This window comes from Mesoplodon bidens (assembly GCF_964165515.1).
Source record: "Mesoplodon bidens genome assembly, chromosome: 7".
NCBI lineage: Eukaryota > Metazoa > Chordata > Mammalia > Artiodactyla > Ziphiidae > Mesoplodon > Mesoplodon bidens.
Genome location: NC_138164.1, coordinates 4,699,371 through 4,718,225, shown reverse-complemented (window position 1 = coordinate 4,718,225; position 18,855 = coordinate 4,699,371). Strand labels below are relative to the sequence as shown.

General features: G+C 46.8%; 1 protein-coding gene across 1 annotated transcript in view; it reads left to right on the top strand.

Annotated features, from left to right (window-relative positions):
* The first annotated feature begins 2,982 nt into the window (after positions 1–2,982).
* The window catches only part of BARX2 (BARX homeobox 2), a 68,392-nt gene continuing 52,519 nt past the window's right edge, over positions 2,983–18,855 (top strand). The window contains exon 1 of the mRNA XM_081239294.1: positions 2,983–3,480. Coding sequence (XP_081095420.1) covers positions 3,294–3,480 — 187 coding nt within the window. The 5' untranslated portion in view covers positions 2,983–3,293. The remainder of the gene's footprint in view (positions 3,481–18,855) is intronic.

Below are 18,855 nucleotides of genomic sequence, written 5' to 3'. Positions count from 1 at the left end.
TGACATGTACTGAGAACCTACTATGTGCCAGTGCTATGCTGGTATTGGTGATACAAGACAAATTGTCCAGGGGGTGAAAGAAATATGCAGAAGGCAATAATATAGTAAAGGAACCTCTAAGATAGAGGTAGAAACAGCAAGGACAGCCTTGGGGAGTGTGGGATCTTTCCCAAAGGAGGTGACATTTGAGATGGGCCTTGAATTAGTTTTCCAGGCAGCGAAGGAGGGAGGGGATGGGGTGCCGTGGGCATTCCCACTGAAGGGAAGAGCTGTGTAGTCATGGATTATGAAAGGCTAACCTTGTGAAGTAGGTATTATGATTATCATTTACAAATGAAAAAACTGAGGCTCAGCTTTGATTATAAGTGACAGAAAGCTGAAGGCTCTAGACTCCCAAGATCTGGAATCTCTCTTTCCAATACCTGAGGACTTGTGCTCTCAGACCCCCTATGAGATTTCTTGCCTCTGTGGTAGAAAATAGAAAAGATGGAAAATCCAATAAGCTATTATTTAATTTATTAGTTAGCTATTGAAAGGGCTGCAGATTTCCAATCAAAGGACCAGTTGTGCGAGAGTGTGAGCGAATGTTGTGCCGGTGGTCAAGGGGACGCGGGGAGCAGAGCGGGCTGGAGGGCGCGGCGGGCAGAGGCAAGGCCGGTTGCCGCCGGGCCGGGCGGCTGGGGCTTCGGCGCGGTCTCCGCCCGCGAGCCACCCGCAGCCGTCCGGGTGGCAGCGCCGCGACGCAGGGGCGCAGGGGCACAGGAGCGCGGCTCCAGATCCGGGTCTGAAGAGAGGGAAGGAAGAGAGGAAAGAAAGGAAAAGAGAAAGAGATGGAAGATGCGGAGGAGAGATGGGGGAATTCGATCCAGCAGAGGAGGCCCGAAGTGCTGGGAACAGTGGGGAAGGGGAAATGGACGGAAGCGGAGGAAAGGGGCCAGTGGCGGTGGGAGGAACCGGAAGAGCCGGCGAGGCGAGAGGACGGGACAAGAGGTGGAGGAAAGGAGTGGGCCCGAAGAGCAACGGGGCGCGCGCGTGCCGTGAGGGCCCGACAGCGGGTCCGAAGGGCTAATAACGCTCGGTCCCTCTCCAGGGTCACCGGGTGCGGTGCAGAGGCCCGGGGGTCTCCCCCGCGCCGCGCCCTCCAATCCCACCAAACACGCAGTTTCTCGGCGCTGCCGACAGCTCTGCACTTTCCAGCGGGACATATAACTCCCCACCCAACAATGTCCTCGGTGCGAACGCCGCGACCCTGGGACGGTCCCCCGCTCGTGGCGCAGCGGGTCCTTGCTCCGCCGGCGTCCAGGAGGACCCCTCGGTCGCAGCGCCGAGCGGCGCTGCCCGGGCTGAGCTGGGAGCGTTCTCGGCCCCGCGCGGGGCAGCGGACAGGCCTTGGGACCGGCCACCACAGCCGCGGACGCGCCGGGCCCAGCGCGGCGCCCTCCAGGCTCTGAGGCGAGACGCGCGCCGCCACCGGAACACCTGGCCGCAGCTCTCGCGGGCCCTCAAGCCGCCGCTCCGGGAGGAGAAGAATGAGCATAAGGCGATATCATGAGAATAAACGAAAACCGTTCTAAATGGAGAGGGGGAGGGGAGGGGAGCGAGGGCGCCGGCCAACACCTCGGGAATGAAGTTCCTCAAAGGCGCATTGCGGACCACGTCTAATGCAAGGCTCTGATTCGGTTTATTACTATTTTCTCTCAGTGCCTAATTATTAGTTCTCGAGGCTTTCCCCTTCCCTCTGAAATGAACCACTGGCCCAGGCGCGCGCGTCCACTTGCTTCTGCGGCGACTCGGGCTGCAGGGCGAGCAGCTCTGCAGCGAGCCCGCCGTTACCCGGGGCCGCGAGATGTCACCAGCCCCAAACTCGGTCTCGGAGAAGGCCATCCGCGTCTATAGTTCTCAGTCTCCTTCCCGTGCGTTTCCCTTCCGGCCCCGTGCAAACTAACTCCCAGGCATAATTGCGCGAAACCGGCAGCACCGGCAGTTTCTGCCGAACGCGGACGAGGGGGCAGGACGCGGGCAGCGGGACGGTCCGGGTGCCGAGGCTGGGTGGGGTCCCCTCGCCCCTCGCCCAACAATTCCAACTGAAAACAAAAGTTCGTTCAGATACTGATTGGAACAGACTCGGAAGTTAGGCGCCCAGGAGGTAGAAGACAAACCACCTAATGAACGCGTGTCTTCGCGGCTCCCCCAACCCTGCTCGTCGCCAGGGACCCGGGGGACGAAAGCCGTGGTGCCAGAGTATCCGGCACCAGTAGCCACGACCGGGCTGACTCGCCGCACCCGGCAGTCCCGCTGCCCTGGCCCTTCTGGAGACCAAAAAAAGTTTATAAACAGAGCTCAAAATAAAAAAGGAACACGTGCTTTTGATTACTTTTTTTTTAACAGTTTACTATAGGGATAACGGACAGGGCAAAGATCATTGATGGTTTGGGATCTCCGTGGAACGGTCAAGTTCGCGATCGCGGCGTACACTCCGGGAGTCGGAACGCGTGGGCTGGGGGCCGGCTGCGAGCGTAGGAGACGCTAGGGGCGGGCGCCGTCCTTGGGAAACGGCGCGCGGAAGTCCACGTGGGGAGGCAGGAAGGCACCCGGCTCCTCGGGGTCGCCGGTTGTGGGTCCCGCAGTCTCGGGGGCCTCGGCGAAGTCTCGACTTCTTTCTACTAACAGACCAGGGCGTGCCCGCCCGCCGGGTGCCGGCGATGGCAGCGCGGCTCGGAGCGCGGCATGCCCGGCGCGAGGGTGGCGCGCGGGGCTCCGCGTGGGCAGCGGCCCCCGGAGGCCTAGCCCGTTGGCGGGGGCGGCGCGCGCTCCCCGCACCGCGCGCACACACGGGCGCGCACAGTGCACACACACACCTGGAGCTCGTCCCAGGAGGGGGGCGGGGAGGAGAGCCGGAGCGAGTGTCTTAAAATAGGCTCGCAGACGAGCGCGAGACGCTGAGAGGCTAGAGAAGGCGATTAAGAGCGACGGGCACGAGGCGCGCAGGTCCGAGCCGGGTGGTAAAGGCGGGCTGGGCGGGGTGCGCGCCGAGCGGCCGGCCCTCAGCGCGGCTCCGCACCAGGCCCTGCGGGAAGCGCGCGCTGATTGACAGCTGCACTGTCCCCAAAAGGCTCCGCGAAGATGCTGATCCGCGGGTGGGTCTAGACGCGCAGCCCGCGCGCCCGGTGTCGGCTTCCCTCCGCGCACCTCCCGAGCCCCGCCGCCTCCCGGCCGCCTAGGAGCCGGCCGGAGGCCCCCGCCGGCGCGCCAGCCCCGCGGCCCCGGGCGGCGGGCGCTCGCTCGGGCTCACCATGCACTGCCACGCAGAGCTGAGGCTGAGCTCGCCCGGCCAGCTCAAAGCAGCCAGGAGGCGCTACAAGACTTTCATGATCGACGAGATCCTCTCCAAGGAGACCTGCGACTACTTTGAGAAACTTTCCCTCTACTCCATGTGCCCGTCGCTGGTCGTGCGACCCAAGCCCCTGCATTCCTGTACCGGTAAGACGGCCCTCGGGAGCGCAGTGGGGTGCGGCCGCTTTCGTGACGGGGTCGGGCGCTTGACTACCTCTGTCCTCCCACCCAAGGGCGAGAGGAAGGGGCCCGGGAATTGTGGGCCCCTGCAAGAGCACTAGACTTGTCCGAGGCGAGCGTTGCAGAGGCCTCTGCAACCTGGAAGGGGCCCGGCAAGGTGTCAATGGCAAGGTTAGAAAGGCAGTCAAGGCAGCGCGCCCCCGAGAGCCGCCGCCTCGCAGCGCCTGGGATCTGCTGGCAGGAGAACCTTCCTCCTTCCCAGCGCTGCTGTGGTTTTCAGGAAGAAAGTTCAAACCCTTGACCTGGTTCAGCGCTTAAATCATTGTCTCAGGAAGTGGCGTTGCTTCTCACCTTGAGTTAACTCGTCCAACCTCCTCCTGTCTCCACTGGGAATTTTACAAGTAAGTCAGTATCCTGAGGTTCCCCGCAAAATCCTGAATCCGCTGAACTTTACTTAAAAGGATCTCCCTCTGGGGAAATAGTTCTGGAATGTGTCGCGCTGTGGAGCCAGCTGAGGAGGTCAACCCTGTGAGTTTTAAGTGACTAAAAAACAATGATCACAATAAAAACACTCCTCAAATCTGGTTTGCTTTCTCCACAAGAACAAGACCCGTAGTAAAAATAAAGAACACTTAATAAATATACTTTAAAAGTCTTAGGTTTATATAGAAAATAAATCCAAAGTTATTTCTAAAATACTTGCATTAAGAGAAGCTCCAAGTTTCATAGTGCCCTGGCATTATAAGGATTTAGGCTCTCCAGACGTGGGTATAGCAAAAAAAAAAAAAAAAAAAGTAGCAATTTTTATCAAAAAAGTTATTGACTCTGCTTTCAACTGAAGGTAAAAATTTAATATTTCCAAACCGAAAGACCCTTTGAGGGTATATTTGTTGCATGGGTGGCATGAAATAAATGAATTTAATTATACTTACGTTGAAAAAGTAAAGTGAAGAGATAGTGGTGGTTTTGAAAGATCTTTTTGGAACGTTCAGGCCAAGAGCTGTTAGTACACTGTGCTTGGAATACTGCATTTTCTGTTGACTCCATTGATGGGCTCTCTAGGACAGTCAGTAAATACGTGTGTAAATACATACAGTAAAGTTCTTTTGCAACCACCTTGTTCCTACATGTATTTGGTAATGAGTATTATTCAGTTACTCCTTTGTAAAATAAATTTTGTCTGTAAGGTGGAATTAGGCCTGGTAGCCCAGAACAAGACTTGTAATACTGCATTTTAAAAGCCAAGAAATATACGAAACAAGATACGAAGAAGAAATTTTAAAAACAAGATAGATATGGTTGATGTTTTTACATTTGTATGTCTGCCATGCGTTAAACCTGGGATGAGTTGTCTACATAGATCTTGGAGCGGGGAAGGAGGCTGATTCTCGTTTTGAGCGTAAATAGTCATTTGCCATGAGAACTCAAATCCCTTAAAGGAAAAAGAGAGGATCCATTTTAATCGTAAATCTCTCGCACCCTGAAAAGACATTGCATACCTGGAGGTCCCTAGGACAAAGCAGAACAGCTTCTCCTAAGCACCTCGGCATAGCCTGATGCCTGCAAACTTTTTAGTGACTTCGTGCCATGCATTGACTTGAAGGCAGCTTTTCCTGGCTTTTAGCAGTCACAGAATTGGATCATAGAAGAAATCATGCCAGAAAAAGAATAGTAAATAGCCTCCAAAAACAATGATCCAGTCATCCGTCGAGGCTGAGTAAGTTTTGTGTTGTATTGAACCTTGTGTGGGACATAAATCGGAGGAAAATACAGTGATTCATATGTACTTTTGTGAGTGTTAAAAGTGAATCACACATATTTCACAAACTAAAAGTTTTGCTCAGTCTTGTGCTTTTGAAGTTCTTTGATGGTTTGTGGGAGAGGGTGGTTGTTGGCACTGGTGTTCTTGCCTTATTGTTCCCGTGCTTGATTTCTTTAGGTTGTTCTTTTGAAAATGTGTTGTGATTTTGCTCTAGTTGAGATTTAAAATATAGAAACTGGGATTTGCCAGTGGAATTAAACCCCTAAAAACTGGCTACAATAGTCCATCCTTTCAGATCATAAGCTTTCAGTGGGTTTACGATTACAGTTAAAGCCTTACATGTATTAGATCATGGGAATACCGTTAGCGACTTCTCAGAGGTTTTGCAAATACCATACTTTCAAAGCATTTTTGTTGCTTTTAACAGTTATGTTCAGGATCACACCTCTTAAATTGGATGAACTTAATCTTTTTTTTATTAATTAAAAAAAGCAATAAGTTGCTGGCATTCATAATGAAGCTATATATATATATTTTTTTTTTCTGGATAGAGATAAATATTTAGCACTTTTGGTGGAATCAATGCATAAAATGTTCAAATCAAGTGAAAGGCATAAATTGGAATTAAAGTTACTGAACTATCTCATCCTTTGGTTTGCTGTTTTAAGATTTATATAACTAAGAGAAGTGACCTTTGTCAGTTAAAATAATGAAAACTAAGATAATAAAGTGACCAGCCTGCACAGTAAGTACATGAAATTGTGGTGGAAAAAAAGCTACAGCGTTTAAAAAGCCTCTGCATAATTAAGCAAGCCATGTCGTTCAGATTTAGCAAAATCCTAATGTCAGTTTATGATCCTGATCTCCTCGGGCAGAAGAGCATGTATATTCAGGTAAACTGAGAAATGGAAACATTTCTCATCTGGTAGATAATCACTTGATAGTAATTTATTATTAGACACCCTAACCTTGATGGACTACTCATCTTCAAAAACAATTGTTTATTTGAACAGGCCCTTTCTTATTAAAATATAGTAATTTTAGTTTTAGGAAGCAATCTCCAGATTGATTTAAGTTTCCTAATAGATCTCCTGCATCACATAATAGATATTCAGTCAAGGAATCCTTCTCTTAAAGCCAAACTAAAGGAACATTTGTCATTAAATTGAAAATAAAATTAAAAACCCAAGCCCAAAGAGAGCCTCCATTTGAAAAAAAAAAGTTTGTTATTCAGACTGTTGAGGAGGTATGGAACATGTTTAGAATGAATTTAGTTTATGACATGTTGTTCTTATTTTTAAATCTGGTAATAGTAATCCTCACTCAGAATGGAACTGTATTGCCACTTAGAAGGCAGTGATGATCTCTCATAAACATTAGAATGTTGACAGTGATTGAAGACCAAAAATGACTTGCAGTTTATGATATCGTAAATACTGTTTAACTCTCAGGTGCATTGTTTTATTTTTCTGGTTGTGATTAATGTTTCTTGGTGGAAGAGTCCCTTGAACTGGCTTCTCAGGACAGAATCGATTGCAGAGGTAGCGGCACGGTTCCTTTTGAGGGATCTCTCTTTCAGTTTGATCTTTAGAAATAGGCGGAGTTTCTAAATTTGAGGGGTGTTTGGAAAAAATGAGTAACTTGCTTCACAAAAACAAGGATGTACCAATTTACCCTAAGAGTTTTCATAAGATGATACTGAGAAGCCTAAGTACTGTGCATAATTACTTATAACTTATTATAATTATCGATACTTATAACCTAGAATTACCCTAGGACTTGTACACGCACATTTGGGCGGAGGTGAATATGGGTATTTGTACATTTTACAACCCATGGCCCCTGCATGACTTTTAGTGATTTCACTAAAACCTATAGTTTAATTCTTTTTCTCTCCTCTGGCAGAAGGGTTCTATGGGCTCTCTCCGTGACCTCCAGCGGCCAGTCTTACAGAGCTGACTGGGAGGAATCACAGTGACCACAGACCAACCTTCCCAAGCAGAACATACATTTTTTTTTTTTTTTTGCAAACTGCTAGGGTCACATCAGGGCTTAAACGTAGTTTCAGCCCACACTGTACACCGCCGTCTTTCTTATTAGGGTACTCAGAAATCAGGAAGATTCTTCCAACTCCATTACACACCTGGGATAAAGCTGTGCAGTCACACCCAAGGGAAAGTTAACCAGCCAATTAAAAGGGGCATGTGGGGAAGGGTGTTTATCTTAGGAGTGCGCTTTGAGAACATTTTATTCTTTGGTGGGTCCGAGAGAAACAAGTTCTTTGGGGTGGTGTCTTTGGGCTCATTTTTAGCACAAAGATTGCGTGTCATCCTGGTGAAAAATGAAATGAGGTGTGGGCCTGTGTGATGGGGTCAGGGACTCTGCTGCTACGTCATTGATTCCCCCAATCCTAGCTCAGTGTTTTAGTTGGAGACCAAAACCTGTAGTATCTTGGGAACCTGGATCCTGGGCACTGGAACGTTGATAGAGAAATGTAAACTGGGGGTCTGGAAAATGATCTTTATTAACAGCATTTGTGTTTCTGCCAGAGGCAAATACGCTTTTATTAGCAATCACTCATCACTGCCTCTCCTGTTCCCATTTTAAGGGTAAATAAATTGAGGGAAGCACAGGATAGAGAACTCATCCAAGGTCAGAATATATTTGGAGCTGAGCTCTTTTGGGATCCTCAGCTGTTGTCTCCTTACTCCTTAAATTTTATGACACCTTTGTTAAATAGAGAGACTGAGGGATTCTTTAGGGGTCAGTTTTAATGAGTGAATAGTTTATTAGCAATTTATTCGCTGGTTCTCATTTTTCTAATAGCGAATGGGAAAATGATTAGAAATTTAGCAAGTTAAAAATGCCTTTCCAAATGTCTATAATCTTCAGTATCATTTAATTCAATAATTTGATTCAACAAATATTTACACTTGCTTGTTGATGGCACTGCCATTATTATTTTTTTTAATTTATTTAAATTATTTTTTATTTTTGGCTGCGTTGGGTCTTCGTTGCTGCGCGGGCTTTCTCTAGTTGTGGTGAGCAGAGGCCACTCTTTGTTGCGGTGCACGGGCTTCTCATTGCAGTGGCTTCTCTTGTTGCAGAGCACAGACTCTAGGCACGCGGGCTTCAGTAGTTGTGGCACATGGGCTCAGTAGTTGTGGCTCGCGGGCTCTAGAGCGCAGGCTCAGTAGTTGTGGCACACGGGCTTAGTTGCTCCGTGGCATGTGGGATCTTCCGGACCAGGGCTTAAACTCGTGTCCCCTGCATTGGCAGGCGGATTCTTAACCACTGCGCCACCAGGGAAGTCCACTGGCATTATTTTTAAGTTTTTTCTAAGTCTTGGCTAACAGTTGGGATATTTTAAATCTTTCTCTGAAGCACCTGTAGAGCCACTGCCAAACTCTTTTTTGTGGTCCTCTAGAGTCTATGTGGGCACTTTGGAATTGTGAAACATTATGATAATTTAATCCGTTTGCTTACCGTCTGGAATTTTCTCTTTGAACTCCACTTAAAGGGTATTATCAACACCAAAATTGTCATATTAACCTCCTTAAATACAACTCAACTGAAATTGTATATGCAGTAAATCTTTTATGAAACCAATTTCCTGCAGTGTTGGTTGTACCTCTGGCTTGAAAATAAAATTTGTGATCCCAGCATGGCTGGTATATAGCTGCTGGTTTTAACATACCTCAGGAATCTAAATGAGAAGATTGTTAGGTTTTTACATCCCAGGGATCTATTTGAAAAGCAGTAAGGACGGTAAATTGTTTAGATTGTAAAGAGAGATGAAAACAAAAAAAGGGAAGGAATAGGGAAAAAGAAAAAGGGTGGGTTTCTTGGAAATTCTTGAAGCCACTTGATTCCGCCTGGTATGTAGTTCAGTGTCAGGTGGCTTCTGAAATTCTTCTGTGCCTGCTTGGAGAGTAAATGCCCACCGTTGATTTGACTTAGACACGTGCTGGGGCGCCTTCAGGGAAGAGCCTGGGCGGGGGTGGGGGGTGGGGGTGGGGGGAGTGCCCTGCCCAGCCCAGCATTTAGCATGACTGAATCAGTGTTAACCCAGAAGCATTTTAGGTGCTGTTTGCACTTTGTTTTGAGGTCGGGAGGAAGAGGAACAGAGACGGCAGTTAGGTGGGGCACAGATCTGAGGCTCCCGCCTTAGTACGAAGCCTGGGAACCTCTATGGGGGTTGCGGAGCCTGCGGACCACGCCGGCCACTCTTCCGCCCCCAGTGAAGTCAGTTCGCGTCCCTTGGCTACACCTGCTGATGAACCCTTAGCTGGAACATGGTTAGAGGGCTGCAAGGCTTTGGATGAGATGGACAGGTGGAGGCCTCATTTTGCATTCTCTCTTGGGGAATGCCGTTTTCCATCCCTATCTCGAAGAGGTGGTGTTTTTACTGGGGCATCAGAGATGGACCCCACTGAACTGGATTAGCCGCCTTCTAACCCAGGACTTGCCAAAGCCCACAGGTGCTTGCCAGACTGTTGCGAATCACTTGGCTGCAAGTCTCTTGGGAGCAGCAAAACAGGGAGGAAAAAAGAGAAGGAGAGAGAACATTTGGGTGAAGACTTCCCACATGTGGCGACGGCCCTCCGTCCCGCCTGTCATGACTGCCTCCGGGTCAGCTGCCGTGACGGTGGAAGTGTTGTTCCTCTGTCCACAGCACGGGTGACAGGGTTAGAATTGGCCTTAGAATTTACCAGGAATGGGGTTCAGACCAGGACCATGTACCAATTTAGTGATGTTAACAAAATAAGGAATACTCTGACTCTAGGAGAAGAGGCGGTTTTTCTTCTTCTTCTTCTTCTTTGTTTTTGTTTTTATTTAACCAGAAAACCTTTGCAGATCCTCAGGATTTAATTTATTTTTATTGCAGCTTACTAACAGTTAGAAAAAGAAATGTCTTGTTAAAATGAATGCTCTAAATAAAAACACAGTTAATTTTCCATTACAGTGTCTAATTACTTATCACCACGGCATTTTTATATGGCAGTTTAACTTCTTGGAAGTGGAAACTTGGCACACGTTTAAGGAAGAAAGCAGTACACCCAGATAGATATCGGAAGATGGCTTAATTATATTTGCTCTGGAGTTGACTCTTACCCATGATTACTCTGCAAAAGGTAGGCAGAGGGTCGCTAAGGAAAGTCTCTGGTTTCTTCAGTGCCGGTGGAAATTGAACATGGAGGAAGGTCATTCTGAATGTTAGATGAGGTGCAAGTATGTGTAAAAAGGGACTCCACTAGTCACCGGTTGAAGCTGGTGTCAGGACTGCTTGATCGGCCTGGAGGTCAGCTGTATATGCTCCCTGACTCCACTGGCAGTGTTCATAAAAATGAACATGGCCTTTCTCCAAGGAGAGGCCAGGATGCAACTGAGTAGAAGCCAATCTGGAGGATCTCAGCACGAAACTAAATATCTTAAGGGTCCAAGCAGAGACGCTTATGTGATTCCTTTTTATTGCATCTCTCTAGCTCACCACCATGTCCTTAGGAACATGTGCTTCTGGATATTGGATAAATATTGGAGAAGTATTTTCACAATGTGCCTGCCACCAAAGTGATGTCAATGTACTTTTGGTCATTATTGAAAAACACACTTCTGTATGTGATAAGCAATAGGATGATTGTCCTTTCACTTTTCTTACGCGAGGATCACTTATGACGTGTGGGGACACGGAGAGGTCTTGGGCCTGGTGGCATTGCATGTAGTCATGGCTGTGTTTCCACCCCGGCAATACTGGACAGGTCCCTAATATTGATTTACCTGCCATTCTCCACCGCCCACTTCCCTCTTCCCAGAGGTCTTTTCACACAGGTACTTAACCATTGCTGAAATTCAGGATCATGGTCTCACAGACAAGATCACAGCCACTTGTAGATTGGAGGATGTGTAACTCTGATGTTTCTTTTAAGCACTATCTGAGAGAGTCAGTGGTTGTGCTTTTGTGTACTGTACAGTACTGTGTAGAGTACAGTAGTACAGTATCTTTATTTCAAGCCTAGGATGTCCGGAAGCAAGCATAAAAGCAGCGGTGATGTAGCTGGTACTACTGTACTTTTCAAGGTACTGTACTGTAAGATTAAAAATGTTTTCTTTAATTTTTGGGGTTTTTTTAATGTATTATTTGTGTGAAAAGCATTATAAACCTATTACATACAGTACTCTATAGCCAATTGTGTTAGTTGGGTACCTAGGCTAACTTTGTTGGACTTAACGAACAAATTGGACTTACAAATGTGCTCTCGGAATGGAACTCATTCGTATGTAGGGGACTTACTGTAATAGAAATAGTGACTTGTTTTGAGGCTTAGCACGTTGCAGGCACTGGACCCAGTGCTTTTCATTCAGCTTCCAATCGTTCCCAAGAGATAGTATCTCTGCTTTACTAATGGAAGCTGAGAAGTTAAGTAACTTTCTAAAGTCACTGAATGTATAAAGATCTCTTGCAAAGCAATAAGAAAAAAGGCACGTAGAAAAATTGGCAACTCATAGAAGTGAAGATCTAGGCATCCAGTGAGCACGAAAGGATGTCCCTGGTAATCAGGAAAACACAAATGAAAACAAGGTACCATTTCATACCAGTCAGACAGGTAAACATGAAAGACTCTGATGGTATCGCTCAATGACAAGGATGTGGAACAATAGATGTTCTCATTCCCCGATGGTGGGAGGGTTATTTGGCACAATTGCTTTGGAAGCAGCGTGGCAACACCTCGAAGCAGATACACACATGCCCTCAACCCAGCAGTTCCACCTCTGTTTATGCCCTGAGAAATCGCTGCATGTGTGCAATAGGACGCTGGTCGAGGAATGCTCGTTTCTATGTTGTTTATGATAGTGAAAAACCTCCAACAGTCCAACTGCCCTTCAGAGGAAAAAGGACAGAATTCTGTGTATTATGTTCAAGCAGTGAAATTCTATGCAGTGATGAAAATGAATGACCCAGATCTACTTGTATTAATACAGATAAGATTTAGAAATACAAGGCTGAGGAAAAGAAACCACAAGTTGTAGATTGATACTTACAGGTTGATACCATTTATATAATGCCAGAAAACATGCAGGCCAATACTGTATATTGTTTAGGGAGGCAAGGGCATGGGATTGGGAGGGCTATACACAGATTTTTACTTTCCTGTGTAGTAATTTATTAAGGAAAAGAAAAGGCCTAATGTAAGTACAGCCAAGCATTACGATTGGGCAAAGCTTGGTCATGGGCACAAGATGTTCCTTACATTATTCTTTGTACTTTTCTGTATGTTTGAAATTTTCTATAATATAAACATTGAAAAATGATAGTATGGGAGACCCCACATATCCATAAAACTCTTGATCTTGGGGGACTTTTGATGGTTTTCTTAATAGCTTTCTATCCTGAGACAAGCTGTTAAATACAAGCTTCTTGTATACAGTCTCACAGTGGGGAAAGAACTTTATAATTAGACACACGTGTACAACTCACCCTGAAACAATCACTGCGGCTTCTGAAATTGGCTTTTGGATCTCACTTACCTCCCCTGGCTGGGTGGGGATGTCATTTTTCACCAAGACAACTGCTTTCCCCCAGGTAATGCTTTGGCATGTGAATAAATGGGCTCTGAGCTGGGCACTAGGGCAGGAAGAAACTGCTGCTGAAGTGTGTGTTTGTTTTCTGCAAATATCCATCACTGATCATGCAAGGAAGAGTCAGTAGGTTCTTTCCCCTTCTTCTTCTTTTTTTTTGTTTTTTTTCCTGCGATACACGGGCCTCTCACTGTTGTGGCCTCTCCCGTTGCGGAGCGCAGGCTCTGGATGCGCAGGCTCAGCGGCCATGGCTCACGGGCCCAGCCGCTCCGCGGCATGTGGGATCTTCCCGGACCGGGGCACGAACCCGTGTCCCCTGCATCGGCAGGCGGACTCTCAACCACTGCGCCACCAGGGAAGCCCTCCCCTTCTTAATGATGTTTCAAATCCCAGTAAATTGCCTTTGATTGCATCTTGCTTTGATATGTAACTGCTCAAATGATATACCACCCTTGGCTTTTGACCAGTGGTCATTGCTATTGACAAGTTAACTTAAAAAATTGTCTAGGGACATCTGTGAATACCAAAGAATCAAAAATATATTAAAATGTAGCTTCTTGGCAGGGAAGAATCATGTTGGTATTGGCATGTAAGCTGGCTGAGTTTTCTTTATATTCTGTAACCATGATTTGATTTTAAAACTTTGGTGTGTGGTATCAGGGATTGTTAGGAAGGGATGAAAACTGTTACCATGGTAATCACGCAGAGAGCTGTCTGTTAGGGATGATGAACGGTCGTCCTCTGGTTTGGAGAGGGTAACCTGGACCACATTACTCTCCAGAGACAACTCTGGTGACAGGTGTTTTGTTCAGCCGATCTTAACAGCCAAGGCATTCTTCTTTTCTCTGCTAAACAGTTCCAATGTAGAAATGTTGCTTTAAGATACTGTGACAAAAACCTGGCCCTTTGGGAGCTCTTTTTGTGTCCCTTCAGAGGGAAAATAGTCCTTGGTGTGAATGAAACAGTTTGTACAGTCAGGAGTTTGCCAAAGCATTTCTCCTTCTGGGACCACCCCTCTCTGTCCTAAATCCATATGTAAACAGAGAAGCAAATAGATCAAAGCCCTCGGAGCCCACATCCCACGCCAGCCATCAACAGCCAGGGTCGCTGTGCTGTCTTTGGTGCTTGGCAGTGCAGCCGTGGTCAGCAGGAACTAATGACCGCATCTAGAGGAGGGTTGGCCAAATTGGACATGACTGAAAGGCCGGTGGATCTATCAGCATAGATCTGTCAGTGGACAGACTTTCAGGGCTGCAGGAGCGAGGCCTTCTGCATGTTGCCTTACCTGGATGGATGCACAAGACGGCTGCAGTGAAAGGAACAGATTGAAACTTCATTTGTGCCTTACGCCGTCCCCTTCCTGCGTCTCTCCGGTGAAACCTTATTCCTCGTAAAATGGACTCTCCAGGCTCGAGGCTGTGAAAGGAGTGAATGTTATCAAGGGAGATGTTCTAAAGGGCTGTGTGTGGCTGTCTGAGGAAGATAACATGCAGGTGTTGCCCCTGCTGCCCTGACAGTCCGATCACTGGCAGCAAATCTGACCGCTCCACCGTGGATCTTCTCTTTGGAACGACTTGGGAAAGTACAGGCGAGCATTTGGGATATTTATGGTTAACTTTGAACAAGTTTCACTGAGGTAGAGGGATATATTTTAATAAGGTTCCAACCCAAATCCTTTCTTTTTCATGACTGAACATTTGACTGAAATCATTGGTTGAAACATTTGATTGAAATCACCCCAGAGGAGATTTTTTGGGGAAGATGTTGTTAATTTTGTTATCCCTGGATATTAGGGCAATTCATTATTGCTCTTAGCACGTTAGACAGCTGTGTGTCTTGGAAGCATGCTTTCAATCCTCGGTTTGGAGGATGGCATAAAGCAATGTCCTGTTGGAGGGCTGACTTTTTTTAAACTGGGACATTGAGCATTGAGAGTTAGAACAATTAGCTGCGTAAACAGAATGTGTTTCACTTTTCAGGGAACTGGAAAGGAAAAATAACAACAATTATAAATGGTGAGTGTGAGCCAGATGCTGGGTGCCTGTCTTCACGAAGGAATTTAAACTGCATGGAGACCCTATAGGAAGTAGTTATTCTTATCACTGGTTTTGGGGGGAGGAAAGTGACACTCGGGGAGGTTGAGTAAATGGCAACACGGCCACATGAGGAAGTGGCAGAGTTGAGGTTGGAACTCAGGTCTCTTTCAATATCAAGTTCCATCCTAACAATATACACAATCATATGTCAATTAGAAGTCAAGTCTGCCTCCTTCCACGGAGGCCCCATGCTTTACGTAAAGAAAGGTCCAGTGAGTGTGCCGGCTCCCGAGGGATATATTTTGAACCTGTTAACTCCTTTGTGCATATTTATAATCATTTGACATGTGCCAGTCTGTCTTTCATTTCCTGTGATTATTTGGGTTTCTGAATGATTCCAGACGAATTCTAAGCAGCAGTCCTGTCTTTGGAGGAAGTGGGTGGCTGGGAGATTTGGGGCCTGCTGCCGGCCGGCTGGGCGACCCTGAACTCATCCCGTTGCTCCTGGACATCAGTGTCCGTATCTGTGTAACATTCCCGAGTCTCCTTTGGTCACAGTGCTTCCACGAACTTTGGAAGCTTCTTCGGGAAAAATAAATCTGGCCATTTGTTTGGCATGGCTTAAAACAAAAGAATAAGAGATTAATTTTTTTTTCCCCATAATCTATCCAGTCAGGCTGGTGTGGGTTCTGGGGAATCTGTATTTTTAAAAAGAGATTATAATGAAAAGTCAAGTTTGGGAATCACTGTAGTGTAGATGACGGCTTAAAGATGAGCTTGAGGTAATTTACAGCCATGACTCAAATCTATGAAGGAGTTTAGTGGAGTGGTCTTACTGGATAGGTTTTGAGTCAGATGGTCCTGAGTTGGTTTGTGTTTTATTGTCTGTGTGACCTTAGGCAAGTCATTTAGCCTTTCTGACCCTCAATTTCCCCATCTATAAATGGAAGATAGTAATAACTACCTAATAGGGTTAGTCATGTAGGTTAAATAAAATAGTGTGTATAAAGCACTTAGCATAGTTCCTGGCACATAAGTACTCAATAATTGATAGCTTCTATTACAAATAATTATCTTATAATAATAACCTCATCTTGGTTGGCTGAAGCACAGCCCTTTAGAGAAAGATTACTATTCGTGGTGAATGAAGCTCAAGAAAAATTAAATATCCTTTTAAAACCACTTCACTCTAGGGCATTCTTGTGGGTTATGTCATTACACTGGCTGCCTCCTAGGGCCTCCTCTTGCAGCCTGGGTGGGGTCCGTGAGCTGTTGAAGTTCAAGTCTTCATGAATAGGTATGTTTCATTCCCCCCATCTTTCTGTTTTATAGTGTGAATTCAGAATTTTGTAAATTCATATATGAGTAGCAAAAACTGGTCAAACACTACAGCATCACAGAATGTGCTTTGTGCCTCTATTTTTTTTTTTTTTACAAGAGTTGCTCAGGATTAATTACCCCTAGGAAGTGTTTCATCATGCGGCCATGCCTCTCAAGAACCGTTTTTAGAAAAGTGGCAGAATTTCTCAGCACGTTTAACTTTTTTTTCCTTTGAAGAGTAGAGTTAAGGATAGTCTTTTCTTTTGGAAGAGGCTATGAGTATTTTTTTTTTTTTTTTGCAGTACGCGGGCCTCTCACCGTTGTGGCCTCTCCCGCTGTGGAGCACAGGCTCCGGACGCGCAGGCCCAGCGGCCATGGCTCACGGGCCCAGCCGCTCCGCGGCATGTGGGATCTTCCCGGACCAGGGCACGAACTCGTGTCCCCTGAATCGGCAGGCGGACTCTCAACCACTGCGCCACCAGGGAAGCCTGGCTATGAGTATTTTTATTCTCTTGTGTCAGAGTACTGAGAGAAGAAAAGAAATTCAGTTGAGACCTTCTTTTCCAATTGGTGGTGTGGAAAGAGGTAGCAGGTTGGGAGATAATCCTTGTCCTCGTATAGTACTGGGTCTGTGATTCAGAGGGAGTTCCAAATCAAGCCTCTATATTATAACTTTCAGTTGCTCGGGGGGATTGTTTACAGTTGCATTCTGTGTGGAAGGGACTGAATGCACAAGGTTCTGCATGGATGTTTCCTGGAATTCTGTTTCTTAACTAGTCACTAGCGTCTTAGGAAGCCAAGTGTCTGCTGATTAAATACTTTCATTGATGGATGCCCTCCACAGGGTGAGAAAAATCCTTTTGATGAGGGTGAATGGAATTCTTCCATGGGTTGAAAGAAACCCCGGTGACCAGGGCAGCACCCCCGTCCGACCGTTTATACTGATGATTCCTTCAAGCAACCTCTAGTGAAATCCTCCAGGTTCAGGGGTGGGTGGGGGCCGGCTGGAAGCAGGTGGGCTAAGACACGTGGATGTGTCATCTGGTGCCGTGGGGTGGTATTGATTCGTGGAGAGGATGCCGACGTGGTCCCCTAAGTGCCTCAGAGCCATTGTGGAAATAGGACTGAGCTGGAGATATGGACCTTGGGCAACTTGTTGAGACTGTTCTGTTCAGTCTGTGAATTCAGAGAAGCCAAGTGTTTCTACTCTGCTAGGAGGGGGGTAGGCAGGAGCGGGTGAGGGGTGAGAAGCAATGATGGGGGTGGGGAGAGGAGAGTCGGGGGGAACGAAACGATTATCCTCCTGACACAAGGGTCCTTACGTGCTTGTTCAGCATTTGTTGTCCAGATCTGAAAATGAGAATGGAACGTTTCATTTGGGAAATTGCCCCGTGAGTACGTGCTTCTTCTCAGAGGCATAACTCAGAATTGACAGCCAGCCGATGACTTGGGGTTGGGCCAGGGCCCGCCTAGCCACACAGGTTGGCTCATCATCATATATATTATGATAATATATATTAATGATGCAATAAAGAGTTGCACCATCCCGGCTCACAGAAGATCAGTATTATCCTATTAAGATGCGGTAATTGTGTTTGTGCAGCACAGTGCAGGAGGTGTGTGCACTTGAGGTGAGCAGGCAACAGGGGCGCAGAGTTCAAGGTAGAAGAGCTGTCAGAAAGCCACCCCCAGGGCTCCGCACGGGCTCATTCTGGGCCGGCTCAGTGCCTCAGTTTCTGCCATGGATAAAACAGACCCTCCTCCCCTGTGTGTGGGGAAGAGTGGTTGATTAAGGAGTATTAATGTAATGCCTTGAGGAGATCAAGGTGCGGTGAACAAGCACAGACTCCACATGAGGGAAGCTGTCCAGTGTCAGGGTCATTCCGTATTTTTCTAGACGACTAGACCCCAGGGAGGCCAAACCTGGATGGCCAGCTGTCTTCTTGCTGCCACGAGATAAGGATGGCATTTACATCTGTGCACAGAAGAGATCGGAAGAACAATCTTCTGTGACATGTGAAAATTGTATGAAGTCCAGATATTGGTGTCCACGAAGTTTTACTGGTGACAGCCACTCCCCTTTGTGTACGTATGGAGTCATTTTGACGGAGAGAGTATGGCCCACAGGACCTGAAATATTTACTGTCTGGCCCTTCTCGGGAAAAGTTTACAGACCCTTGAACGAGAGTGTTGGAAACAGGGTTCCTCGGCTGTGAAATGAGGTTGTTACTGATCCACAACATGTGATGTCATTCTCAGCCCCCCTCCTTTGTTGTGTCACAGGTCGGTGTCTCTTGTCATCCGTGATGTGTGGAGGCCTGAAAGTCAATTTGGTGGGGGAATTTTACAAGGACTCTCTGAAATTGAGATCAGGCTCTTAGCTCTACGGAAACATTCCCAAACCTTTCTAGAAATAACACTAGATTTTTCTGCACAGAGAGGGGGGTCAAAAATATTTACAGGAAGGTGGCTGGGATTCCACTGAATTTCGGGGACTTTTCTTTGCAGCTCTAACCCTCCCTGGTTTTCCCAGAGAAAGTCTGAGAATGACAACTGATGAGAGACTGGGAGCATCAGAATTACTGACCTTTTTCCATTTGAGGTTTGGGTGACTTTTATATGCTTCTTCTTTGACTTTAATTTGTT